The following is a 20743-nucleotide window of genomic DNA, read 5'->3' on the forward strand; positions in this document are numbered from 1 at the left end:
CCAGCAGGCCACAGAGCTATTGAAACAAGCTCACATGCACCAAATGGAAAGACAAAGGGAAGATCATGAACAGCTGCAGGAAGAGATCAGGAGGCTTCACCAAGAGTTGGCCCAGGTAGCTGTCCTGTGTCCCCCAGGAGAAGCACTTGCCCAAAGAGCCTAGTTGTTCATTAGGGTCAGGAGCCTTGGTTTCTCCAGGCTCCTTGTAAACTCTTCAGGAAGGTCTCCCTGTGCTAGGGCTTGATCAGGAGGTTTTCTAGAACTTCTCCCAGAAGTCTGCTGTCGTAGGCTTTGCTTTTCCATCATGTTTATAGGGCATTTTCATCATTGACTTGTGGATCAAAGGTCTAGTTTTGCCCTTCTTGTTTTCCCTCTATCCTGGAGTGATAGATTCTCCATTTGGCTTCATTCTATTTTGCCACATCTCTGTGCATTGGTCTCACTGGATACTAAAGAAATAGGCTTCTTCCCTGCTCTAATCTGACTAATGGCCATTAGACTCTCTCAAAGGTGACATGTTTCCAGAAATCTTACTGGGTGAAGATCACATTTCAATTCTAGAAGCACAGGTTTTTGTCATATTTCTAGTTCTTTCCTGATTGAAAATTTAAATACTTTGCTTGGAATTTGGGAGCTGGGTTCTTATAAATTTCCCAATGGAAAAACTTACTCACAAAATCAATGGAGAAAACATAATAGATCAAAACAGTCTAAAATTATCAGTAATCCTTGGTGAGGGGGAGGGGGAGAGCCCCAGGCCTCCTTGAATTTAGGTTTGTTGGCTAAAGAAAGACATGAAATGACCAAAAAGCATTTAATATTGTCACATGTAATGATGGAAGTATTTTTTGGCATATGGAATATAATACATATTAAACCTGCTAAGTCAACTTTTCTTCATTGCATTTTGTGATTTTAAATTCCTGATTTTTCAATGCAAAATTAGTCTTTAAAAATAATATCAAAAGGCTTATACAGGTCATAAGTATTTAGATGAAATTAACATTTTTTAAAAATCTAAACATTTTGCATTGAAAAATGAATACTTTTAATCGCTTGAAGTAGATTGGAATTACCCAGGTCTACTTTCCTTGGGGTTTAAAAGAAATCAATCATTCAATCAATAGACATATATTAAGTGCCTGCTATGTATTAGGCACTGGGCTATATGCTGGGACATCTGCTTTAATATTCCTGATTTCTCTCCTCCCCCTCCTATCGCAAACAATATTCTCTTATGACCTTTTCTCTTATTTAGAGTGCCTCAATAGATAATGAAAACCTGGTTACAGAGAGAGAAAGGGTGCTTCTAGAGGAGCTGGAAGCCCTAAAGCAGCGATCATTAGCTGGAAGAGAGAAGCTGTGTTGTGAGCTGCGCAGCAGCTATACGCAAACACAGGTAGTGTGGACGTGGGCCGGCATGGCTGAGGCACCCCAGCCCAGCATGAGCATATGTTTGTCCCCTTCAGGCTCTGGGTTCTGCTGCCTCATGCTGGGCTAAACACAAGGTGGCTGCAGCCGAGATGCCTTGCATGCCGCGTCAGGTGAACTTCAGTGGCCACGTTGCCAATGTCACTTCCCTCTGGGGCCCCAGAGCCTTGTGACCTTCCTTATCAGAGTGTGTGTGTTGCATCCATAATCTTTTTTTCATTTATACATTCAAGTGTTTTGTCCTTTCTTGATAGTACTAATCTCCTAATAAAGTCTAGTTAAATATTATTTCAAATAGTAACTAATTTGTGCATAAACATTTTTGTTTCACTTTGTCACGAAGTAGAAGAATGACAAGCCATTTCCAGAATGATGGGGTTTTTGTCTGTCTTATCCTTCTTGCCTTTACAAAAACTTACACAGGATGAAAATGAAAGCCAAGGAGAAATTGAAGAACCAATCATTCAAGAAGAATTGGAAGAAAAACCTCCAGCTGTGTCTTCTGACATTCTCTCTAAAGAAAGGTATATGATGTGTAGTTCTGGAGTTTGCTTTCTGTTTGAACCAGAATTTTGTTTACATTAGACTGCTTAGTGATAGCACTATTGTCATGTTGATCTTATGTATTTTATCTAAGAAGGAATGTGCCCCTTATGCAACAAATATATATCAAGGATGAAGAGAAATGCCAGGTTTTCTACAAGTTTAGTTAGACATAATTAAAGAGGTGTTCCAGAATAATTCATTTGGAGTCAGAGTACCTGAGTTGAAATTCTGCCTCTGGAACTTGACTACCTGGGTGTCCTTAGGCAAGAGACTTGATTTCAGTTTCCTCATTTGAAAAATTAAGGAAATTTAGCATATGACTTTTGAAGATCCTTTTCAGCTCTAAATCTATGATCCTGAAACTAGACCATTTTTAGCACTCCAATCACTTAAAACTCCTCCCATCTAACTTCATAACTTCATATTACCATCTCACTAACACAGAAATACAGTTGCAAGTTACTAGTTTATTTCATTGCAGAATACTTCATTTTTTAATGTACATAGAGATCCATCACAGAATAGTTCCTTTCTGGTTTATTCACACTTAAAACTTGAGAAATTCTTACTTAGAATTTTTTGCTTTTAGTTCACCACACAGCAACAGAAAATGTTTGATTCATGAACTAGCATTTTATAATTTTTCAAATATATAAATATTGTAAATGAGTTATTACAGAAATTTTGGATGGTGATACAAAATCTAAAACACATCTTTTGTTATTAATTTAAATTAAAATGACATGAACCCATTGTTAGCTAAATAAACATAAATTATGTAACTGGAAGCTTAAATTAATATCTACTTAACTTCATTTCCTCCTTTTCCAACCCCTGTGATCACCTGCTCTCTTGTATCCTCCTAATCCCTTTCCTCAGCTTGCATGGAGGCATTTGGCCCCTAAGATTTTGGCTCCCTCATTGGATCCTCAGTATGGCGCACAGTCAGTGTGGAACTCAGACAAGAAAAACAGTGTATGAAAATTAGAGTTTCCCTGGCAATATAAAATAAAGTGATTTATTTTATATTCATCCTCTGATCAGTAGATTGATTACTTAATGTTTAATATTTGTAGGAATTGAGCTAATAAGTAGTTTTGTAGTTTTGAGTGTGTTTTTTTCTAATTATACATTAAGCCATTACTTTTGCCTACTTTTTAGTATTCTTTTGAAATTGGTCATTTTTCTGATGGGGGTAACTGTTAATGATAAAGAAACTTAGAACAATTAGTAAAGCTAATTTGAGGCTTGTCTTAAGTGATCTCAATTTTAATTTTTCATCATCAGGTATGCATCCAATCAGAGAATGTTATTTACATGCAAAATAGCCTGATCATTCATGTAACTTCATGTAACTCATGTAACTTTTCCCATTTATCACTGAAAATGCCATATGCCTGGCATATGCAGTATCTCAGTAGTCAACTCAAACAATGTAAAGTTATGAAAAAAAGTTTCGAAAACATACAATCCACCACAAAAGCCAATAATTAATTAATTAATCTAATTTGTTAATCTAATCAATTAATCTAAACTAAATGTGTGCATTTAGAAATATAAGTAAAATATAAGAATAGACACTAGAGTGTCTTTATTGAACCTAGCTGTTAAAAGCAGTTATTTGATGATTAAAGAACTTTATCATTTAAGTTGGAAAAATTTGAAAGCTTTTGTAAAGACATCAGATATGTTTTCTCTTTATTGATAAGGTCCTGTCTTCAGTTCACAGTAAATGACCCATAGCACCCATTCAGTTCTGACCATCTTAATCCAGCCTTTGTAAAGCCAAAGTTTCTATTATTTGGAAATCTGAACTATCACCCTTAAAGAAGAACAGAAAGATTGTTAAGAGAGTTTTTTAGAGGAGGGAGCTATTTTTTAAGTGGATCATGGGTGCCCTAAAAGTCTTTGTAAGCTTGTAAGTCTAAGAATATCACTTTTTTAAAAATTCATTGAAATAATATAAATTTTTATACATTTTGAAATGGAAATCACTCAAAGAATCATTTATAATGTTTATAATGTGTCAAAAGACTTCACTATAGGGAACAACTGGGTGGCTCAGTGGACTGAGAGCCAGGCCTAGGGATGAGAGGTCCTGGGTTCAAATCTGACCTCAGATACTTCTTAGCTGTGTGACCCTGGGCAAGTCACTTCACCCCCATTACCTAGCCCTTACCTCTCTTCTGCCTAGAACCCATACACACTATTGATTCTAAGATGAAAGGTAAGGATTTAAAAAAAAAAGACTTCACTATATTTGAGAATTTTGAGAGAAATGACTACATTGCTGATTTATATTCCAAGTTAATAATCATTTCCTTATGGAACACTTATTGTACTTTATGGACACAATGTTTAAATTCATGACAAGTAGAGTAAAATAATTAATTTTTGTTTACATGTATAGATATGCTCTTCAGAAAGCTAATAACAGACTCCTAAAGATCCTCTTAGAAGTTGTAAAGACAATAGCAGCTGTTGAAGAAACAATTGGCCGTCATGTTCTCGGTATTTTGGATAGATCTAATAAAGGCCAGTCATCAACCAATATTATCTGGAAGTCAGAGTCAGAAGGAACAGTGAAGTCCTGCATACATGAGGAAGACACAGAAGGTACCAATTTTGTAGAATCATGAAGTCATTTTCATCAGTTAACATTTATTAAGCATCTACTAGGTGAAAGTGTGAAAGTCTTCATGTGTAAACTATTTTGTCACCACAGAAGTTCCCCAAAACCAATATAAAGGGCTATTTTTTTCACTACATTCTTAAAAGTGTTTTCTAATTAGCTCTTAGCCATGATCAAGATGCATCTCAGCCTTAGAACCATTTGTAAGCCTTCTGGAGGGCTGTTAGCAGGTGTCTAACTAAAAGAAGGCACTGTGCAACCAGATTCTCCACTAAACAGAAAACCACTGCCTCATCCAGGACACATACATACCATCAGTACCCCCCTGAAATGCTTCATAACTTGAGAAGCTATAAAAAGATAAAAAGTTTGCAAAAATTAAAAATAGGCTTTATTCAGATTTTGAAGTTCCCATAAGGAAATCACAATGTAAATCTAAGATGCTGTTAAAAGGCAGGAGATATTTAAGAGAAAAGAAAAATACTATGCCAAAAAAGCATGAGACTAATTTTGGCAAGTGCAGCAACAGTAGTCCTAAATGGTGTACTGATTTCAAATCCATCTTGCATTTTTTAGTCTTTGTTTTCTGACCTCCAGTTCTTCCTCTCTCTCTTTCTCCCCATGTCCTTGTTTTGTAAAGTGGGGCAAAGCTGTAAAAGTTGGAAGAAAAGGAAAAATTTGATTATGTTGGAAATGGAAAGAAAGGGGTTGTACATCTTCCCTTGTTGTGGAGGAAGGCTGCCCTTTTCTGACCTTATACTGAGATGGTCCTGACTATTTTCATCTACAAAAGTTCTCACACTTTATTTTAAATTACACTGCAACATTTCCTTTAAGTATTTTTCCCACTCCTTTTTTATAAGTGCCCAATGTCTGTTTGCCATCTGGTGACTACTTGTGTTATATTTTTTCCACAAACATCAAGTCTAATTCAATATATCCACAGGCTTATTTTGAACACATCCACTAATTATTTTATAATTGCCGAAGTTACATCTTTCCCCTTTTTTCCATCCTTCTCATTTGTTGAGGTTCAATTCAATAAGGAGCTTATAGTCGGCTAAGGAACATAACATTTAAACAGAGAAACAAATGGTGGGAAAAAATCATTAATGACAAAAGAAATTAGGAAGTGTTTCTCAAGGAAGCTAGAACCTTAGTGAGCACTGAAAAAACTAAAGATTCTCACAGTCAAGGGGAGGCTGTCACATATTTCAGGTGAAAGGACCCACCTAGTTCCAAGTATGGAGACTGGTTACATAAGGCTGAGTTGAGGCAATAGCCAGGAGACTCATCTGATGGGAACTTAGATTTGTGAAGGGGGTTAATTCATGAAATAAGCCTGGAAAGGTAGAAGAGAACAGAATTGGGAGGAACTTATTAATGAGACAAACCAAGCGGTTTGTATTTTGTAGCGGCAATAGGAAGGTTATGGCAGGTTCTCAAGTGGAGAAGTAACATGAGGGAGGCATCCCAGTGTGGCACAGAGTGTGTATTCAACATGGTGTTAGAGGGCTCCAACCCTGGGTTTGCCACTTACAGCTGGAGGGGTACAAAATGACTGGTCTGGCAGGTGATCCCTGAACCTCTCTGGATCCAAGTTTCTTAATCTGTACAATCAACAACTCTTTTGGTCCTTTAAGAAAACCTTTTTTTAGATCCTTGTATTTCTTTGGAAGGACGAAATGTCTATTCAAAATATCATCTGATAACATTTATTGGGGGGAGAGGTTTGAATCCTCCCTTCATTTTTATTGTTATTGAATTTTTTTTAATCTTTTAGTATTTTGTTTTTCCTAATTACATGTTAAGACAATGTTTAACATTAGTTTTTTAAAGTTTTGGGTTCCAAATTCTCTCCTCCCCTCCTTCCCTTTACCTCTTCCTAATACAATAAGCAATTTGAATTGTTTACATGTGATACCTGATAACTTTTAAACAAGACATTTTCTTAGGATGCTAATTGGATTAATGAAACATTTTCTCATCTGTCTTTTTACATGACTCATTAGCATAAATGACTACCAAACATGTTCCTACCTGTTGTTTTTTAAAAATAATTGATTTAATAATATTTGTATCCTCACAACAATAATTTACTGGAATGAACATAAGGGAAGATTTAGGAGCTTCTCTGCTTTAGAACCTGTCATAACCTTTCTGTTGCCTCTAAAGGATCAAGGAAAGGCAAGTCCATTCCAGAATTATATGAGGCATGATTAGTATTAGGGTTAAATTTTGGGTTGAGACTGAATGTAAAAGTTGGTCGCCAAGGATTTAATTTCTTAAATCCCAAATGAAACACTCAAGTCAGAATGGAACTTTATTGTGAATTGATTACAATAGGAGGAAGAAATTGAGAGAGAGAGAGAGAGAGAGAGAGAGAGAGAGAGAGAGAGAGAGAGAGAGAGAGAGAGAGAGAGAGGAGAGAGGAGAGAGAGAGAGGAGAGAGAGGAGAGAGAGGAGAGAGAGAGAGAGAGAGAGAGAGAGAGAGAGAGAGAGAGAGAGAGAGAGAGAGAGAGAGAGAGAGAGAGAGAGAGAGAGAGCGCTGCTCTGACTTAGGCTGAGCCACAGGATTTCAAGGCTTTGTCCAAGGGGGACTCCCCTGCGAGTCAAGGGAAAAGGGAGTCAGTCTTATCACTCACCACCTGACCATCTCAAGGAAGCTGTCTTAGGGAGCTCCTCTAGGATCGAGTTCCAGGATCAAACTCATACCCAATCCTCTCCACAGGAAGTCACGAGAACTCCAAAGGTAGTTCTCTACATCACTTCCTGCATCTCACATGTGCCAATGGTGGCTCAAGCTTGGCTTAGGACAGCCCAGGGGACAATCAGTTGTTTCTGATTTGTCATTTGCTGGCACATTTCAGTGTAGTGTCAGTGTGTACATTCCTGGGTGCTAGACTAAGCAAGATGGGGAAAATCTAAAAATCTCATTAGTAGTAGAATTTTTTTCTCCCCAGGGAGAAATCTAGTTTTGGTTTCCAACCACCATAGCCACCTTTTTAAGAAGGAACCATTCTATAACAGAAGAAACACTGAAATGGCCAGGAAAACATACGGTCTTCTTGCATGACCTTGTGCAAGTCATTTAATTTTTAAAGATCCTAGAAAAATGTGCCTTTATGGCTTTGATCTGAGGTCAGTCTGAGTGGGGGCCCTGGCATTCAAATGAAGGCATTGTGAATGCAGGAAAGATAGTCCTGGGAAATGGCTTCTGATCCTCTTCATTTCTGAAAGTTTGTAAGATGTTATCCCAGTCAGGGCAACACCAGAATGTTTTGAGTATTGCCAGAAAATCTTCTTAGAAATGAACTCAAGTCACGGTTGGCTATAGATGGCTGGAAAGAGAGATCTGTGAGTCACCAACATTGAGATAATATTTAAACCAATGTGAGTGGATGAAGCCCAAGCCTGGCCCTTTGACTGCACTCACATAGGAGAGACGTAAGGACACAAGGTGACTCATCTGAGAGCACAGCCAGTCAGTGTTCCTCCCTGCCTGGAGTCCATACTCCTGCTTGCCCTTTACTCTGAGCCCCAGCTGCCTCCTGGGTCCCAGCTCATCACCAGTATTAGCTAGTGTATTCTCACAAAAAGCGATCATAGGCAGGAGGCATGCCCTTGCTTTATTAACTTTGAATATGTAGAGTCAACTTATATTATCTAGAAGATAGGAATTGTATAGATGAATTAAATTTAGTTATTTTAGAAACTCATTTGGTTACCATCTAGTACATTAACTGAACCATTAACAAATTAACAAGTTAAAAATGTATCTGATTTAAAGTTTCTTTTTCATTTCTGCCTAAAAAATTATATATACCCAGTAAAGCATTCAAAACCAAGAAAAGGAGAAACATCAAAGTTCCTAAGTAGTCCAGGTGTTCTTTCCTATGAAGCTTTTGTGGCTTTCTTTTACTTTTTTCTTTGCTAATAATCATTGGGCAGCTAATGAGTATTGCCTTTGTGGAATTGTTAAATATATCTAATCAAATATAAATTTATTAATTATATCCTAATTTCTTTAATAGTAAAAGGTACATTATGTGTATAATCACTATATATTTTCATAAAATGACTTTGTAATCAGATGCCATGTTTTATTTTCCAAATGTTATAATTTCTAAATATGAATTTCATCATACAATATTGTTATTTTTATAGAAGAATCCATGGGTTCTTACTGTGGAAGTGGCATGCCTAGTCATGCCACCAGCACATGGTCAGAAATAACGGACGAAGGCATGGAACTGTGTCAGCGTCTTCTAAGATGTAGCTTGGCTGGCACTGAAATAGACCCAGAGAATGAAGAGCTTGTCTTGAATGTTAGCTCTCGGCTCCAGGCGGCCGTTGAGAAACTTCTAGAAGCCATAAGTGAAACAAGCAGTCAGGTAAGATTTCTTCTGGGTTTCCTGCTTTGGGGGCTGTGGTGGGTGAGTGGGACCACGTCCCCAATGGAGAGCTCACCCCCGGATCTCTTCCATTCCCAGCAGCCTTTGCCTCGTGGCAATAATTACTCTGGCGCTGCCCATTGGATGATCCTTTTCTTTAACTTAGCTCAGAGACTCGCCTAAGGCTCTCCAGCATTAAAAGACTTGTCCAAGGACGCTCCACCGTAATGGGCCAGAAATGGGACCAGAAAGCAGATGTTTCTGACTCCCAACCTGGCCCACTATCTCCTCCAAGCTAACTCTCCAGTACCTTCATTGAAAAGCAGTGACTTAAGCGCTGTTTATGGTGGCAAAAAATTGGAAAATGAGGAGATGCCCTTTGATTGGGGAATGGCTGAATAAATTGTGGTATATGTTGGTGATGGAATACTATTGTGCTCAAAGGAATAATAAAGTGGAGGAATTCCATGGAGACTGGAATGACCTCCTGGAATTGATGCAGAGTGAGAGGAGCAGAACCAGGAGAACCTTATATACAGAGACTGATACACTATGCAGTGATCCAGGATAATTCTGAGGGACTTACGAGAAAGATGCTATCCACATCCAGAGGAAGAAATGTGGGAGTAGAAACACAGAAGAAAAACAACATGGGTCAATGGGGACATGACTGGGAAAGTAGACTCTAAAAGATCACTGTAGTGCAAATATTAATAATATGGAGGGGGGAAGCAGTGGCTTACCCTTGAGGAGAGAGAGCTGGCCTTGAACCAGGCAGGTTTCACACCCCACCTTGGAGCTACACTGGCTATGCCACCAACCCTGGGCCGCTCTGCAACCCGTCAGCCATCATCCTACAGGACATCGTCCCCAGACAATCACTGGCACTTTAAAAGGGTTTCTGATGGTTTGACAATTTCCCTGAGTTGTTCTCCCCTCCAGTGCATGGCATGCATGGACAGTGGGTATGCCCAGACAGTTCTCCTGTATGTAAAATTCATGTAATGCAAATTCGTGTTCACATTAAGAATGCTAAAAGTAATCCACATTCCAAAAAAAGTATATGAACCTCCCTGGACAGAACTGTGAAGCCTTCCAGACCCTTTCAAAACCCTCAGAGGGAAAGCAGAAGAATGGTCACCCATAGGACTGCCAGCACCACTCTTCACAGGTGACTGCACCAGCAAGACCCTTGTCCTGACACCCATTAATCAATCCTGCCCCTCTTCAGCCCCTCACCTGGCACCTTCCCCTTTGGCCAACATCTACATAGAACTTGTACTGAGAGTGAGGAAGGATTCTAGAAGCTTGTCAGAACAAGTTCCCAGGCACATTGTGGAAAAGGCTTGCCTGCTCTCCAGCAGTAGATTGTTTTTACTATAGCACATATTCAATACAAGACAACTTAAAACAGTGCTGTGCCTTTGGGGACACCGGGGTAAGTTTTTATGCTGCTCCAAGGTTTAGATAAGTTAGTGAGGGAGCCTTTACTTTAAGAAGAATCAATGAGGGCAGCTGAGTGACTCAATGGATGGAGAGCCAGGCCCAGAAAGGGGAGGTCCTGGGTTCAAACTCAAGCACTTCTCAGCTGTGTGACCCAGGGCAAGTCACCTAACCCCATTTCCTAGCCCTGACTGCTCTTCTGCCTTGGAAGCAGTATTCGGTATTGATTCTAAGACGGAAGGTCATGACTTAAAAAAAAGATTCTTTTTTAAAAAGAAGAATCATAGACAGTGATGGAACATGAGTATCAAGTGAGAGAACTAATACGCACTTTAGAGACTAATGACTTTTATTATGTACAGTTGTTTTCCATCCAGATCCACGTAATAATTAACTGCTATAATATATAGTCCTTCTGGATTTTACCCAGACTAGCTGATTACAGGGTCAAGCCTATATGAAAACAGTAAACCAAAGGCTGTATAATTAGAATCAAACTGAAAGGAAATATCTTTGTAGCACAGTGTGTGTGTGTGTGTGTGTGTGTGTGTGTGTGTGTGTGTGTGTGTGTGTGTGTGCGCGTGCATGCATTTATCTAGATTACATCTAGATATACACACGTGTATATGGAGCCAATACTGAAAGTCATGGCTAAGTAAGCTTGGCTAGAACTCTCACAGACTGACAGAATTACAGACAGCCACTCTTCCACCCACAAATGTTTTTCACAATCTTAGGGTGCAATTTAGGGCCAAAGAAGATAATTTTCCAGGCAATAATACCCTTAGGGCCCTAGAGAAATTAATGAATGAGCAGTTTACTCCTACAGAACTTTTTTTCACTATCTGATAAAGTTGTTAGAGTTTTGCTGATCCCACATCTGAGAAAAATGTCACGTGACCTATGCATCCTGAAAAATGGTCAACAATTTTGTTTTCTCAGAAGGGAGGGTATTCCTGAAAATGAGTCAGCAACATAATGGTTGGCTATTGGGTTGTTTGCTTTTAAAAAATATAATGCTATAATAGAACTATAGCAAACAAGTCTATAAGTTCCTCCTCCCACTCTATTGAGCATAGGTCAGAGCTTTGTCAGGGCACTGAATCCAAGATTTGGCCTGACAATTAAATAACTTGGAAGATTTATTGAGAGTATTAGTGATACGCAATAAAATGTCAGCCATGTGAAATCCCCAAGAATTTAGTCATTCTGCATCCCTACATTTTTCATATAATTTAGGGTTTTAGTCCTTTAAGCACCATTTTTAAAATCTTTACAATTTTGAATGAAATGTTTTATCCCTTACTTTTTGATTAGAGTGCACTTAACAGAACCCAGCCTTTTCTTGATGATTCAAGGTTATGAACATCAATTCAATCAATCCACAAGTATTTCACAAGTGCCTACTATGTGCCAGGCACTCCAGATACAACTACAAAAAATTAAACTGCCTGCTTGCAGTGAGCTCACATGAGACTATGAGTACATAAAAAAATATACACAGTGCAAATATCAGTTTATTAAATACAAGTTAGCCTGGGACAGTGAATTCTCCCATGCTTTTCAAATTCTTGAATCTGCTTTTCCTAATCTTTCTGCTTTCCTCCTGTATTTTTTTGTTTGCCTAATACTTTTAATTGCCTTGTGTCTGCCTGAAACAGCTTCAAATACAAATATATTAATTTCAGTTTCTACTTCTATAAATTCCTTGAGGGAAGGATTATGTTATTCTTGGAATTTGAACACTTAGCAGCTAACTCAATGCATATTGTAATCATTTAATAAATGCTTGCTGATTGATCCAAAGCTTCTTTGGATTTGAAAGCCAAATAATCAAACATTTTATTGTTTATATAGAATAAGTATTAATATGCTGTGAATTAGACTTTCAAGGGCTCTTCTCTAAGATTCTGTAATACATGAACTTTTATATATGTCCTTTCTGACATCTATTTTGACTTTCATGGCCTATTTTGCTGTATTGCTGATTTCCTAGCTATGTTGAGGGTGATTAATATGACCAAATGCCAAGTCTTGAAGGAAATGTTATTGAATAATAAGAGGTTTGTCATTTTTCACCGTTTTCACAAAGGACAAGAAGGATTGACTTTTAAAAGTGTGTGATAGAATCAGATAAAACCAATCATGGAGGCCACATGGAAGAAAGAATATTGAACATAGTCTCAGAAGACCAAGATTGAAGTCTTAGCATCTATAATATGAGAAGCTGACTACATGACTTTTGCTGTTATTCCCAGCTTTAACTGTAGTCCTATTCTTCATGGACACCATGGACAGCATTCAGCTAGAGAATTGAATAGACTCTCTTATCATCCATAATGGTGCTCAAGCCCTGGTGTTCTAGTTCTGTTCTAGTTGTAGAGCTGATAGAGCAAGAAATTATTTCACTAATTACATAATATCTAGCAAATTTAAGAAGACTCGCTAATAACTGTAGCATCTAGATATAATTTTGCTGAAATCAACCAACAGACATTGGGAATGGTAATGTTAATTCTCTGTTCATGCCGCAGATTTTAACCCAAACAACTCTAAGTTAGGTCATGTTTAGAACAATAGCTCTCTTTGAAGAAGTTGATCCTTCCCACAGTGCTGGGTCCTCTCACTTCAGACTCCTGGGTCAGATATCCCAATTCAGTTAAAACTCTCCTTTTGCTATTCCAAATAGGCCTCCTTAAGGTATTTAGAAATTGTCATTGTGTTCACCATCTAATAAGACAATGGCATCCATTAGATTTAATTTTAAGTTGATATTGAGTTTTTGTTAGGGCCCTCTGCTTGCCTGACTAATGATTATCATATGTGAGAAAGTATTGGCAAGGTCAAGGATAGCTTTTGCTTAATCTAATGACTCTTTTCACATTGAAAACATCATTTAATTTTTAATGTACTTTTAAAAAATTGAAGATAGCTTGCTAGAATCAATATTCCACAATTGTAAAGCTTGTAAATACACTAATTCCCTACTGTTGTGTCATCATTTGTTTTTCAACTTTACTAAGTATACAAACTGGCATAACTTCAGTTAGTTGCATAGTGTACTTTCATTTTTAAAACAGTGCTGAAAAGTTTTTCTTATAGAACAATTGGTTTATATGTTTTAATATCAAAATAATTTGTAGTTGAGCTCTTTACTTTTATCAGCTGACTGCTCAAAAAGAATAGATGTTGCTCCTCAATAAAATAGGTAAAATGGCAGTGAAATTTTCCAAAAATAAATTATAAATGTGCTACATGCTTGAACAAACTCTTGGTAAAGTGGTCCTGTGAATTGGGTATATGGGTATACACACATCATAACTTTTTTTTTAACATTAAGGCGAATGACCATATTATTCTAAAAACATGAACTTATCTAAACACCCCTTTCAAAGCTCTGACGTGGTATTTGGATCCTGTTAGGCAGGCTTCTTTGTGGGCGTTTTAATTCAAATTGCACTGGCCAGTGCGCCTATAGGTAAAGACATTAAACCACTCCCTAGGCCTTGACCTTTTCCTGAGGGAACATTGACTAGAATTCTTTTGCTTAGCCTGACAGTCTGTTTGAGTAACTTGTTTCAGAAGAGCTTTTCCTTTTGAACCAAATAAAACAGCAAGAACAAAGACAAATGATGTTGCTGCAGTTACACTTCTCGTCTTTTGCTTCTATGGAGATTTCTAATGTTGACTTTTCCCTGCCAAGTTCTACCTGCATTTCCTGATTTTTGCAGCATACAACATTGATTTCGAAAGCATAGTTTATTACTTTGCTTTGCTGACTTGCTGCTTATGGTTTCATTCTTTCATTTTCAAGGATTTTATCATTCTTATGAAGAAGATTCTGTTCAAGAATAGCACACATCTAAGTTTTTGAAAAGTGAGGTTATATTGGACCTTTTAATTATTCAGTTGTGTGTACACTAATTGTCTAATATACTCGTGTGACAGTGAGAGGAAGACTTTTTGATGCTGCCATATTATCTTCAGAAACCAGAAGCAAGAAAAACCTTCTTTATTTAACTATAAATAACCAAACTGCTAAATCAGTTGAAACAGATCATCAGCAACACCTTCTAAAATGGATTCCTATAGGACTTACTGGGCATCAAATACCTTTAGTGGTTTGTGGTTGGAAGAACAGGATGAAGACATGTATGAGGTCGAATCACGAGTGCCTCTACCAAATCCTTTTCCTCTGAGTGAAAAGTTGGATGAAAATAATTCAGTCATTGTTAACACTTCTATTTTTCATTTTAGTCACAAGAGAAATGGGCATATATTAAAGCTCATTTCTAAAATCTCCTTGCCTACCCCACCATACTCAGTAAGTACTAAAATTATTCCTTCAGTTGAAAACTAAATAAAACTATAATATTTTAAATCATTATAATAGGCATAGAGATAATGAACCCACTTTTTTTTTGTTTATAACGTTACTATAGTTTGTGAGTTTGTTTCTGGTTTTAATTTAATCGTATAATTGCTATTCAGCTTTAAGTGAATTAGGTTTCAGTGACCTTCCTTAGTACTGCAAAAGTCTACTCCGAATTTGAGGAAAAATACTTGGCCAGTGTGACAGTTTTCCCATTCTAGTTATCTGCCAACCAGGAACTTTCTTGGGCTAATTTACTATAGATGACTTGAACAAAAATGTATTGATCATACAAGAGGGAGAGAGCAGGGATTTCCTTTTTTCTATGAAATGATGACAGAAGTAAAGGAATGTAGCTGTTTTTTAAATTACATTTTTCTTAAAATTTTGAACTTAATTTTTGACAAACATAAATATGATGAAAAGATGAAATAAGCTTGTATAATAAAATACGAATGTATGTACAGTTGTTTTCTTGAGAAAACTGCAGTAATAGAATTGTTCCATTTGTTTATGTTTCTCTGTTGTTTCCTTCTGTCTTTTAAAAAAAATTTTTTTTAAATGGTACATAGAATACAGCACCAACCAGGGAGAAAAAAGTATCCCAGACTTGGTTTTATCTCAGATTCTATGTGGAACTTGTTTTCTCTAGTTTTAAAAATATTTAATATATCACTGTGAGAAAATACTAATGCAATCTCTCTACATTTCATGTTAAGTGTTTATCATAAAGAATACTATATATTTAATGTTTGTGGTTCAAGTTCATTACTGCCAAAACAGGTATTTTAATCAACCTTCCATGTTCTTTAGTGCGATGTAAACCACATTCTCGTGAATTTCAGGCTTAAACTATAATATACTTAGCTAATATTTAACAAGCCAGGTGGTTTTCAGAACTTTTATTATCCTTCCTGTAAAAACTTATATTAAAGTGACAGTGAATTCATCAGGGATATTGAAAACATTTATTTAAACTTTAATAGTAATTTTCAGATTTACTAAGTTTTAAAAATATTTAGGTGAAAATGTTTGGGATTCAATATTGTTATACAGAGTAATACTAAGTTATTTTATCTGAATAATGTAGATTATAAATATCACACAGTTCTTATAAACTGAAATGTTGCTTCTTTAAGATATTATTAGAAAAAATTTTGTGGCTTTATAGGACTTGAGTGAAAGCTGGAAGGCCCCTTAGAGGTTATCCTGCTCAATTCTGCCACATTATATACTAGGACAGTTGAGGGCCAGAGATATTAAAGAATTTGCCCAAATATCACCTAGGTTCTAAGTGACATAGTAGAGCCCTCCCTTGCCTGTGACTTCATGTTAAGTGACATTCACACAATACTGTCTTCTGCTTTTTTTTTTATTAAATTAAATCCCTATTACAATAAATTAGTTGGTTGTGAGTAAGCCTGTTTTAATTTTAGATGGTGAAATGAAGTTATTACTGGTAATGTGGCTTGTATTGGGAAGAGAGTTATTTTCAGAGCAGTTAGAATAAATATTACTTAAGCAAACTCAGTAAGGATGATTTTTAGATATCAGTAAGGGATTACAGTTTAAAACAGTGATAAATGCAATTTCCTTATATCAATCAAATATTTATTCTCTTGGCTTGTTACATAAACTTGAGGGCAGACTGTATAGCTGGTATATCTGGTTTGGATTTTCATGTATTTTCTAGGTAACCACAATATAAATTACAAACAAGTCACAAAATAAGGAATGACCGATGACTTCATATTGAAAGAATAGTGGACCTGAAGTCAAGAGACCCAAGTTTGAATGGGAACTTAAACTTAGCTTTGTAAACACATACAATTGAGTTGGTCTCATGTATTATCACAGTTTCTCTAAATTAGAAGAATAATCCTCCCCTCATACTCCACACTCCTTATCTCCAAGCAAACTAAGTATAGCCAGGTATCCTGCTAAGCAATGGGAATGCAAACATAGACAACATAAAAGGGTCCCTGTGACTTATCCTACATACTAATAATAACATCCATTGAAAGTATTGGAATAAAAAACTAATTTGACTAATTAATGTAAATTTCTTAGGGTTATCTTTTTTATTTAATACCTTCTTTTAATTTTACACTAAATTATACTGGTTTTACTTTTGTGTAAATTATATTAGAATAAAATAAAACTATTCTTTATTTTTCAGCACTCGTTCTAACTTTTGGCTGTATAGGTGGCCATGTATTTTTAGTTCCTCAACTTAATTGTTATGTAATGAATTCCTTATCAGTGCAATTTTCCTCCTAATTTAGCTTGAACACGCCAAAGTTACACAGACAGAGTTGATGCGTGAGTCATTCAGACAGAAGCAGGAAGCCACCGAGTTTCTAAAATGCCAAGAAGAATTACAAGAGCGACTCAATGAAGAGTTGAAAGCTAGAGAACAATTGGCTGTGGAGCTTAGTAAGGCAGAGGGTGAGTTCATTGGTCATCTCTGTTGATAGTGTATAGATGGGATTTGGGGTTTATTCATCTTTTGTTTTTGAACATTGAAGAAGGAATTACTCTGGTTCCCATATGGTATGATGTAAATACACACACCTATAAGGTTTGCTTTGCACACTTGTTATTATTTAGCTCACTTTCCTAAATGAAGCAGAGTGTAAATAAAATTAAATTATGAAAAATCACAAACTATTAGATTTTATAAAATGTTGCTATGAATTGATTTGCCGTTTTTATTGTGGTTATTAAATGCTTTTGACCAAAGCTGAGGTGTTTAAAAATATGAAACTTGAATTTTATCTCATTCAAGTTGGTAGAGATATTTCTAAAAATACAAGATTTATTAATTAAATCTTTAACTCATCCTAATAAAATGTCCTCATGTCATTCTGTAAAGTCTTTTTCCCAGATATGTATCTGTGCATCTAGGTGTTTTCAGTGAAATAATGTTAATGAGCATAAAATATCCACGTTTTAAATGTTAGAAGATAGTTATAAATTTTAATTTTAATGCTTACTTCAATATTTTCATTACCTATCATTTATTTATTTATGCTAATCCATTAGCCAGAACTTGAATCACTGGATATAAGGTGCATAGATGTTCATTTGAAAGGCAGAGGTTTTCAGATATTCTCAGTTCATGGCACCTTTATTGTCTCAGTAATTTTTCACGGCATGCCTGGACTAAAAATAATATCTTACAGTTACATTTATTTAAGTAATTAGATCAAATAACTTAATGATTATTTATGTCCTGATAACTTAGTGGCCATTTGAATAAATACACCTAAATTTAAAGGAAAATAATATTTTTCATTTAAGTCTTTTAAAAACCACAATTACTAATGAAATGTATGTACCTATTACACTGAAAAATTTCTCAAATCTTGGAATCAGATTGGATGCTAACATCTTCATTTCTTATTCCAAAATGTTTTTTCTCAAGGTACTAGCTTTTTGTTATTTTTATTATGCTGAAAATCCAGCTTTGCTAAGATAGAATATGACCAATGAGAAAGTTCAAGAAATTACTGGCATCACTGAAAGTACAAGTAAACAAAATCTTATCTCATACATTTGAGAGTGCCATTGAAGGGGATGTAGTGCCGTCTAATTGTGGAAACTCTGAACTACCCTGAGGTAGTAGCTTGTATGGTGCCCACTTTTAAAATATCCTTCAGTTCCCTTATGCATTTCCTGTGATGCCCTAGAATTCAATGACACATAATTTGGGAACCACAAGATTAGAGAATAATTTAGTAACAGTAAGAGCTCTCCGTAATTGAAATGAGCTCACTCAGGAGATAACAGATTCATCTTCTCTTAAAGTATTTAAGTAAAATCTGAATGACTAGCCATCTGAAACCACAGATAGAGAGACAGAGACAAAGACAGATTTAGAGAGAGAGAAAATGAATGGATTCTTTTTTAGGTGTTTTCACAGTTTCCCAAGGAAGCCTAAACAATAGAAATCTGTTACCACAATGAGGAATAGAAATACCCTAAAGCCAGCAAAGAATCGTTGTTCTCACCATGTGGAAAATTATGGAAAACAAGGCCAATGTCAACTTGGGATAAACTTTTGTGTAAAATGCCATATATAATTCTACAAATATCTCAAGAATCATCAAAGATGAAACCAGGAGAACAACATACAATAAATGGGGGAAAAAAATCTGTCAGGATATCCCCAGCAAACTAATCTTTCTACCAGTGAGAGTAGAGTCACCATATTTGGTTCTCAGGTGATTGTTAGAAAAAGAATCAGAAGACCACATATACCCAGAAAAGGTCATCAGGCCAGCCCACTGACCAATCAGGACAAACCAAATGAACCAAGTCCTCTCTTCTAGACTCTTGTATGCAGTTGGATGGACAGCTTCAAGAGCTAGTCCATAAACACACATAGCTTAGCAATATATTGTAGTTGGACAATGAATTGGAGTATTGAAGAGAAGGATAGTGGTAGACTGAAAATTTTCCTCTGGAAAATTTTGAAGGACTTTTAATAACTCTCAGTCTTTTATTTGAAACAAAGGCCCATCTTTTTAATCCACATAGTCTTCTGCTGATTCTATTTGGCTGTGGAACTTAAAACATCATAGATTCCCAAGAACTTAAATTGCAGAACTCTCCAGAGGCAGGTATTTAGGATGTGAAGAATCTATGGCACATTACCAGGATGGGGCACAGAAGCCAAAGCTACATCCATCATTGGACAGCAATGCCCACCAGGCCAGAAGAAGGGCTCAGCATGCTGGTGGATCCCCCTGGGGACCACGTACAGTCCAAACCACTGGATGGAGTTCCACTTTAATACAATAGAGGATCCATTGAAGTACTGAAATTTGAAGATGGGGAAACTGAAGCCCCAAGAGATTGAATAACAGGGATAAGCCAGGGCTAGACAGACATGATATCTGGCTGTGGCTTGAGCTCAGGTGTTGTGACTCTCAAAGCACTAATTATTAGGGATCATAGATGATCAGAGTGTTGCACATTAAGAGAGGAGCCTATAGCATTCTCTCCCTTTCCCTCACTTCTCCTTCCTGCCCTCTCACCTTTTTTCTTTCTCTCCCTCCCTCCTCCCTACCAAGTACATTATGTAGTGAAGCCCTTGGTCATACTGCCAGAAAATGTTGACAGATTATTTGACTCTGAAGTCCTGCTTTCTTTCCATTATATGAATGTTGTCTTTGTCTGAAATTCTCTTCTGCCCAGGGAACTATGCAAATATTCTTCTGTCTGATTTTCCTAGTTTATGCTACTGTAGCAGGTCACATTTTCATTTGCTACAATACACATTTAATAATCATTCAAATAAACCCTTTGGCTATCACACTTTTCCCTTATATTTAATCACAAGTCTTGTCTCTTCTGCTGTCACGTTCTTCACACCCATTGACTTCTCTTTACTTAAACAGCCACCAGCTTAATTTAGACCATTTACTACTTCAGCTAGACAAGGACAGCCTCCTAATTGGCTTTCCTGCCTATAATATCCTCTCTCTTCAGTCAATATTAAATTCACTATTAATTCATCTACCTGGTATCTAAAGCCTTTTACAATCTGGCTACAGGCTACTTTTCCAGGCTTATTTCATGTTACTCCCCATCCTATGGTCTATGATCCAGCCATCCTGGTATAAACAGATTCCGGTATATATAAAGTAATGGAATTTTATTGTGCAGTAAGAAATTAGAAACATGAAGAATTCAGAGTAACCTGACATATGTATGAATGGAAATGTAATGACATAAGCAAAACCTGAAGAATAATATATACATTGACTTCCACAGCATCAAAGAAAAGAATGAATATTGTGTAATTTTTTTTTAAAAACTTATATGTGTAGAATGAAACACTCTTCTTCTTGGAAGGAAGGCAAAGGATGGATAAAATATGCATCCACAGATGCATAAAATATACATTATCAATTATGT

General features: G+C 36.4%; 1 protein-coding gene across 1 annotated transcript in view; it reads left to right on the forward strand.

The window, feature by feature from the left end:
* The window catches only part of AKAP9 (A-kinase anchoring protein 9), a 188256-nt gene that overhangs the window by 108476 nt on the left and 59037 nt on the right, over positions 1 to 20743 (forward strand). The window contains exons 20-23 of the mRNA XM_056800198.1: positions 1855 to 1955; positions 4388 to 4593; positions 8777 to 9003; positions 17104 to 17266. Coding sequence (XP_056656176.1) covers positions 1855 to 1955; positions 4388 to 4593; positions 8777 to 9003; positions 17104 to 17266 — 697 coding nt within the window. The remainder of the gene's footprint in view (positions 1 to 1854; positions 1956 to 4387; positions 4594 to 8776; positions 9004 to 17103; positions 17267 to 20743) is intronic.

Source organism: Monodelphis domestica, chromosome 5 (assembly GCF_027887165.1).
Source record: "Monodelphis domestica isolate mMonDom1 chromosome 5, mMonDom1.pri, whole genome shotgun sequence".
NCBI classification, from domain to species: domain Eukaryota; kingdom Metazoa; phylum Chordata; class Mammalia; order Didelphimorphia; family Didelphidae; genus Monodelphis; species Monodelphis domestica.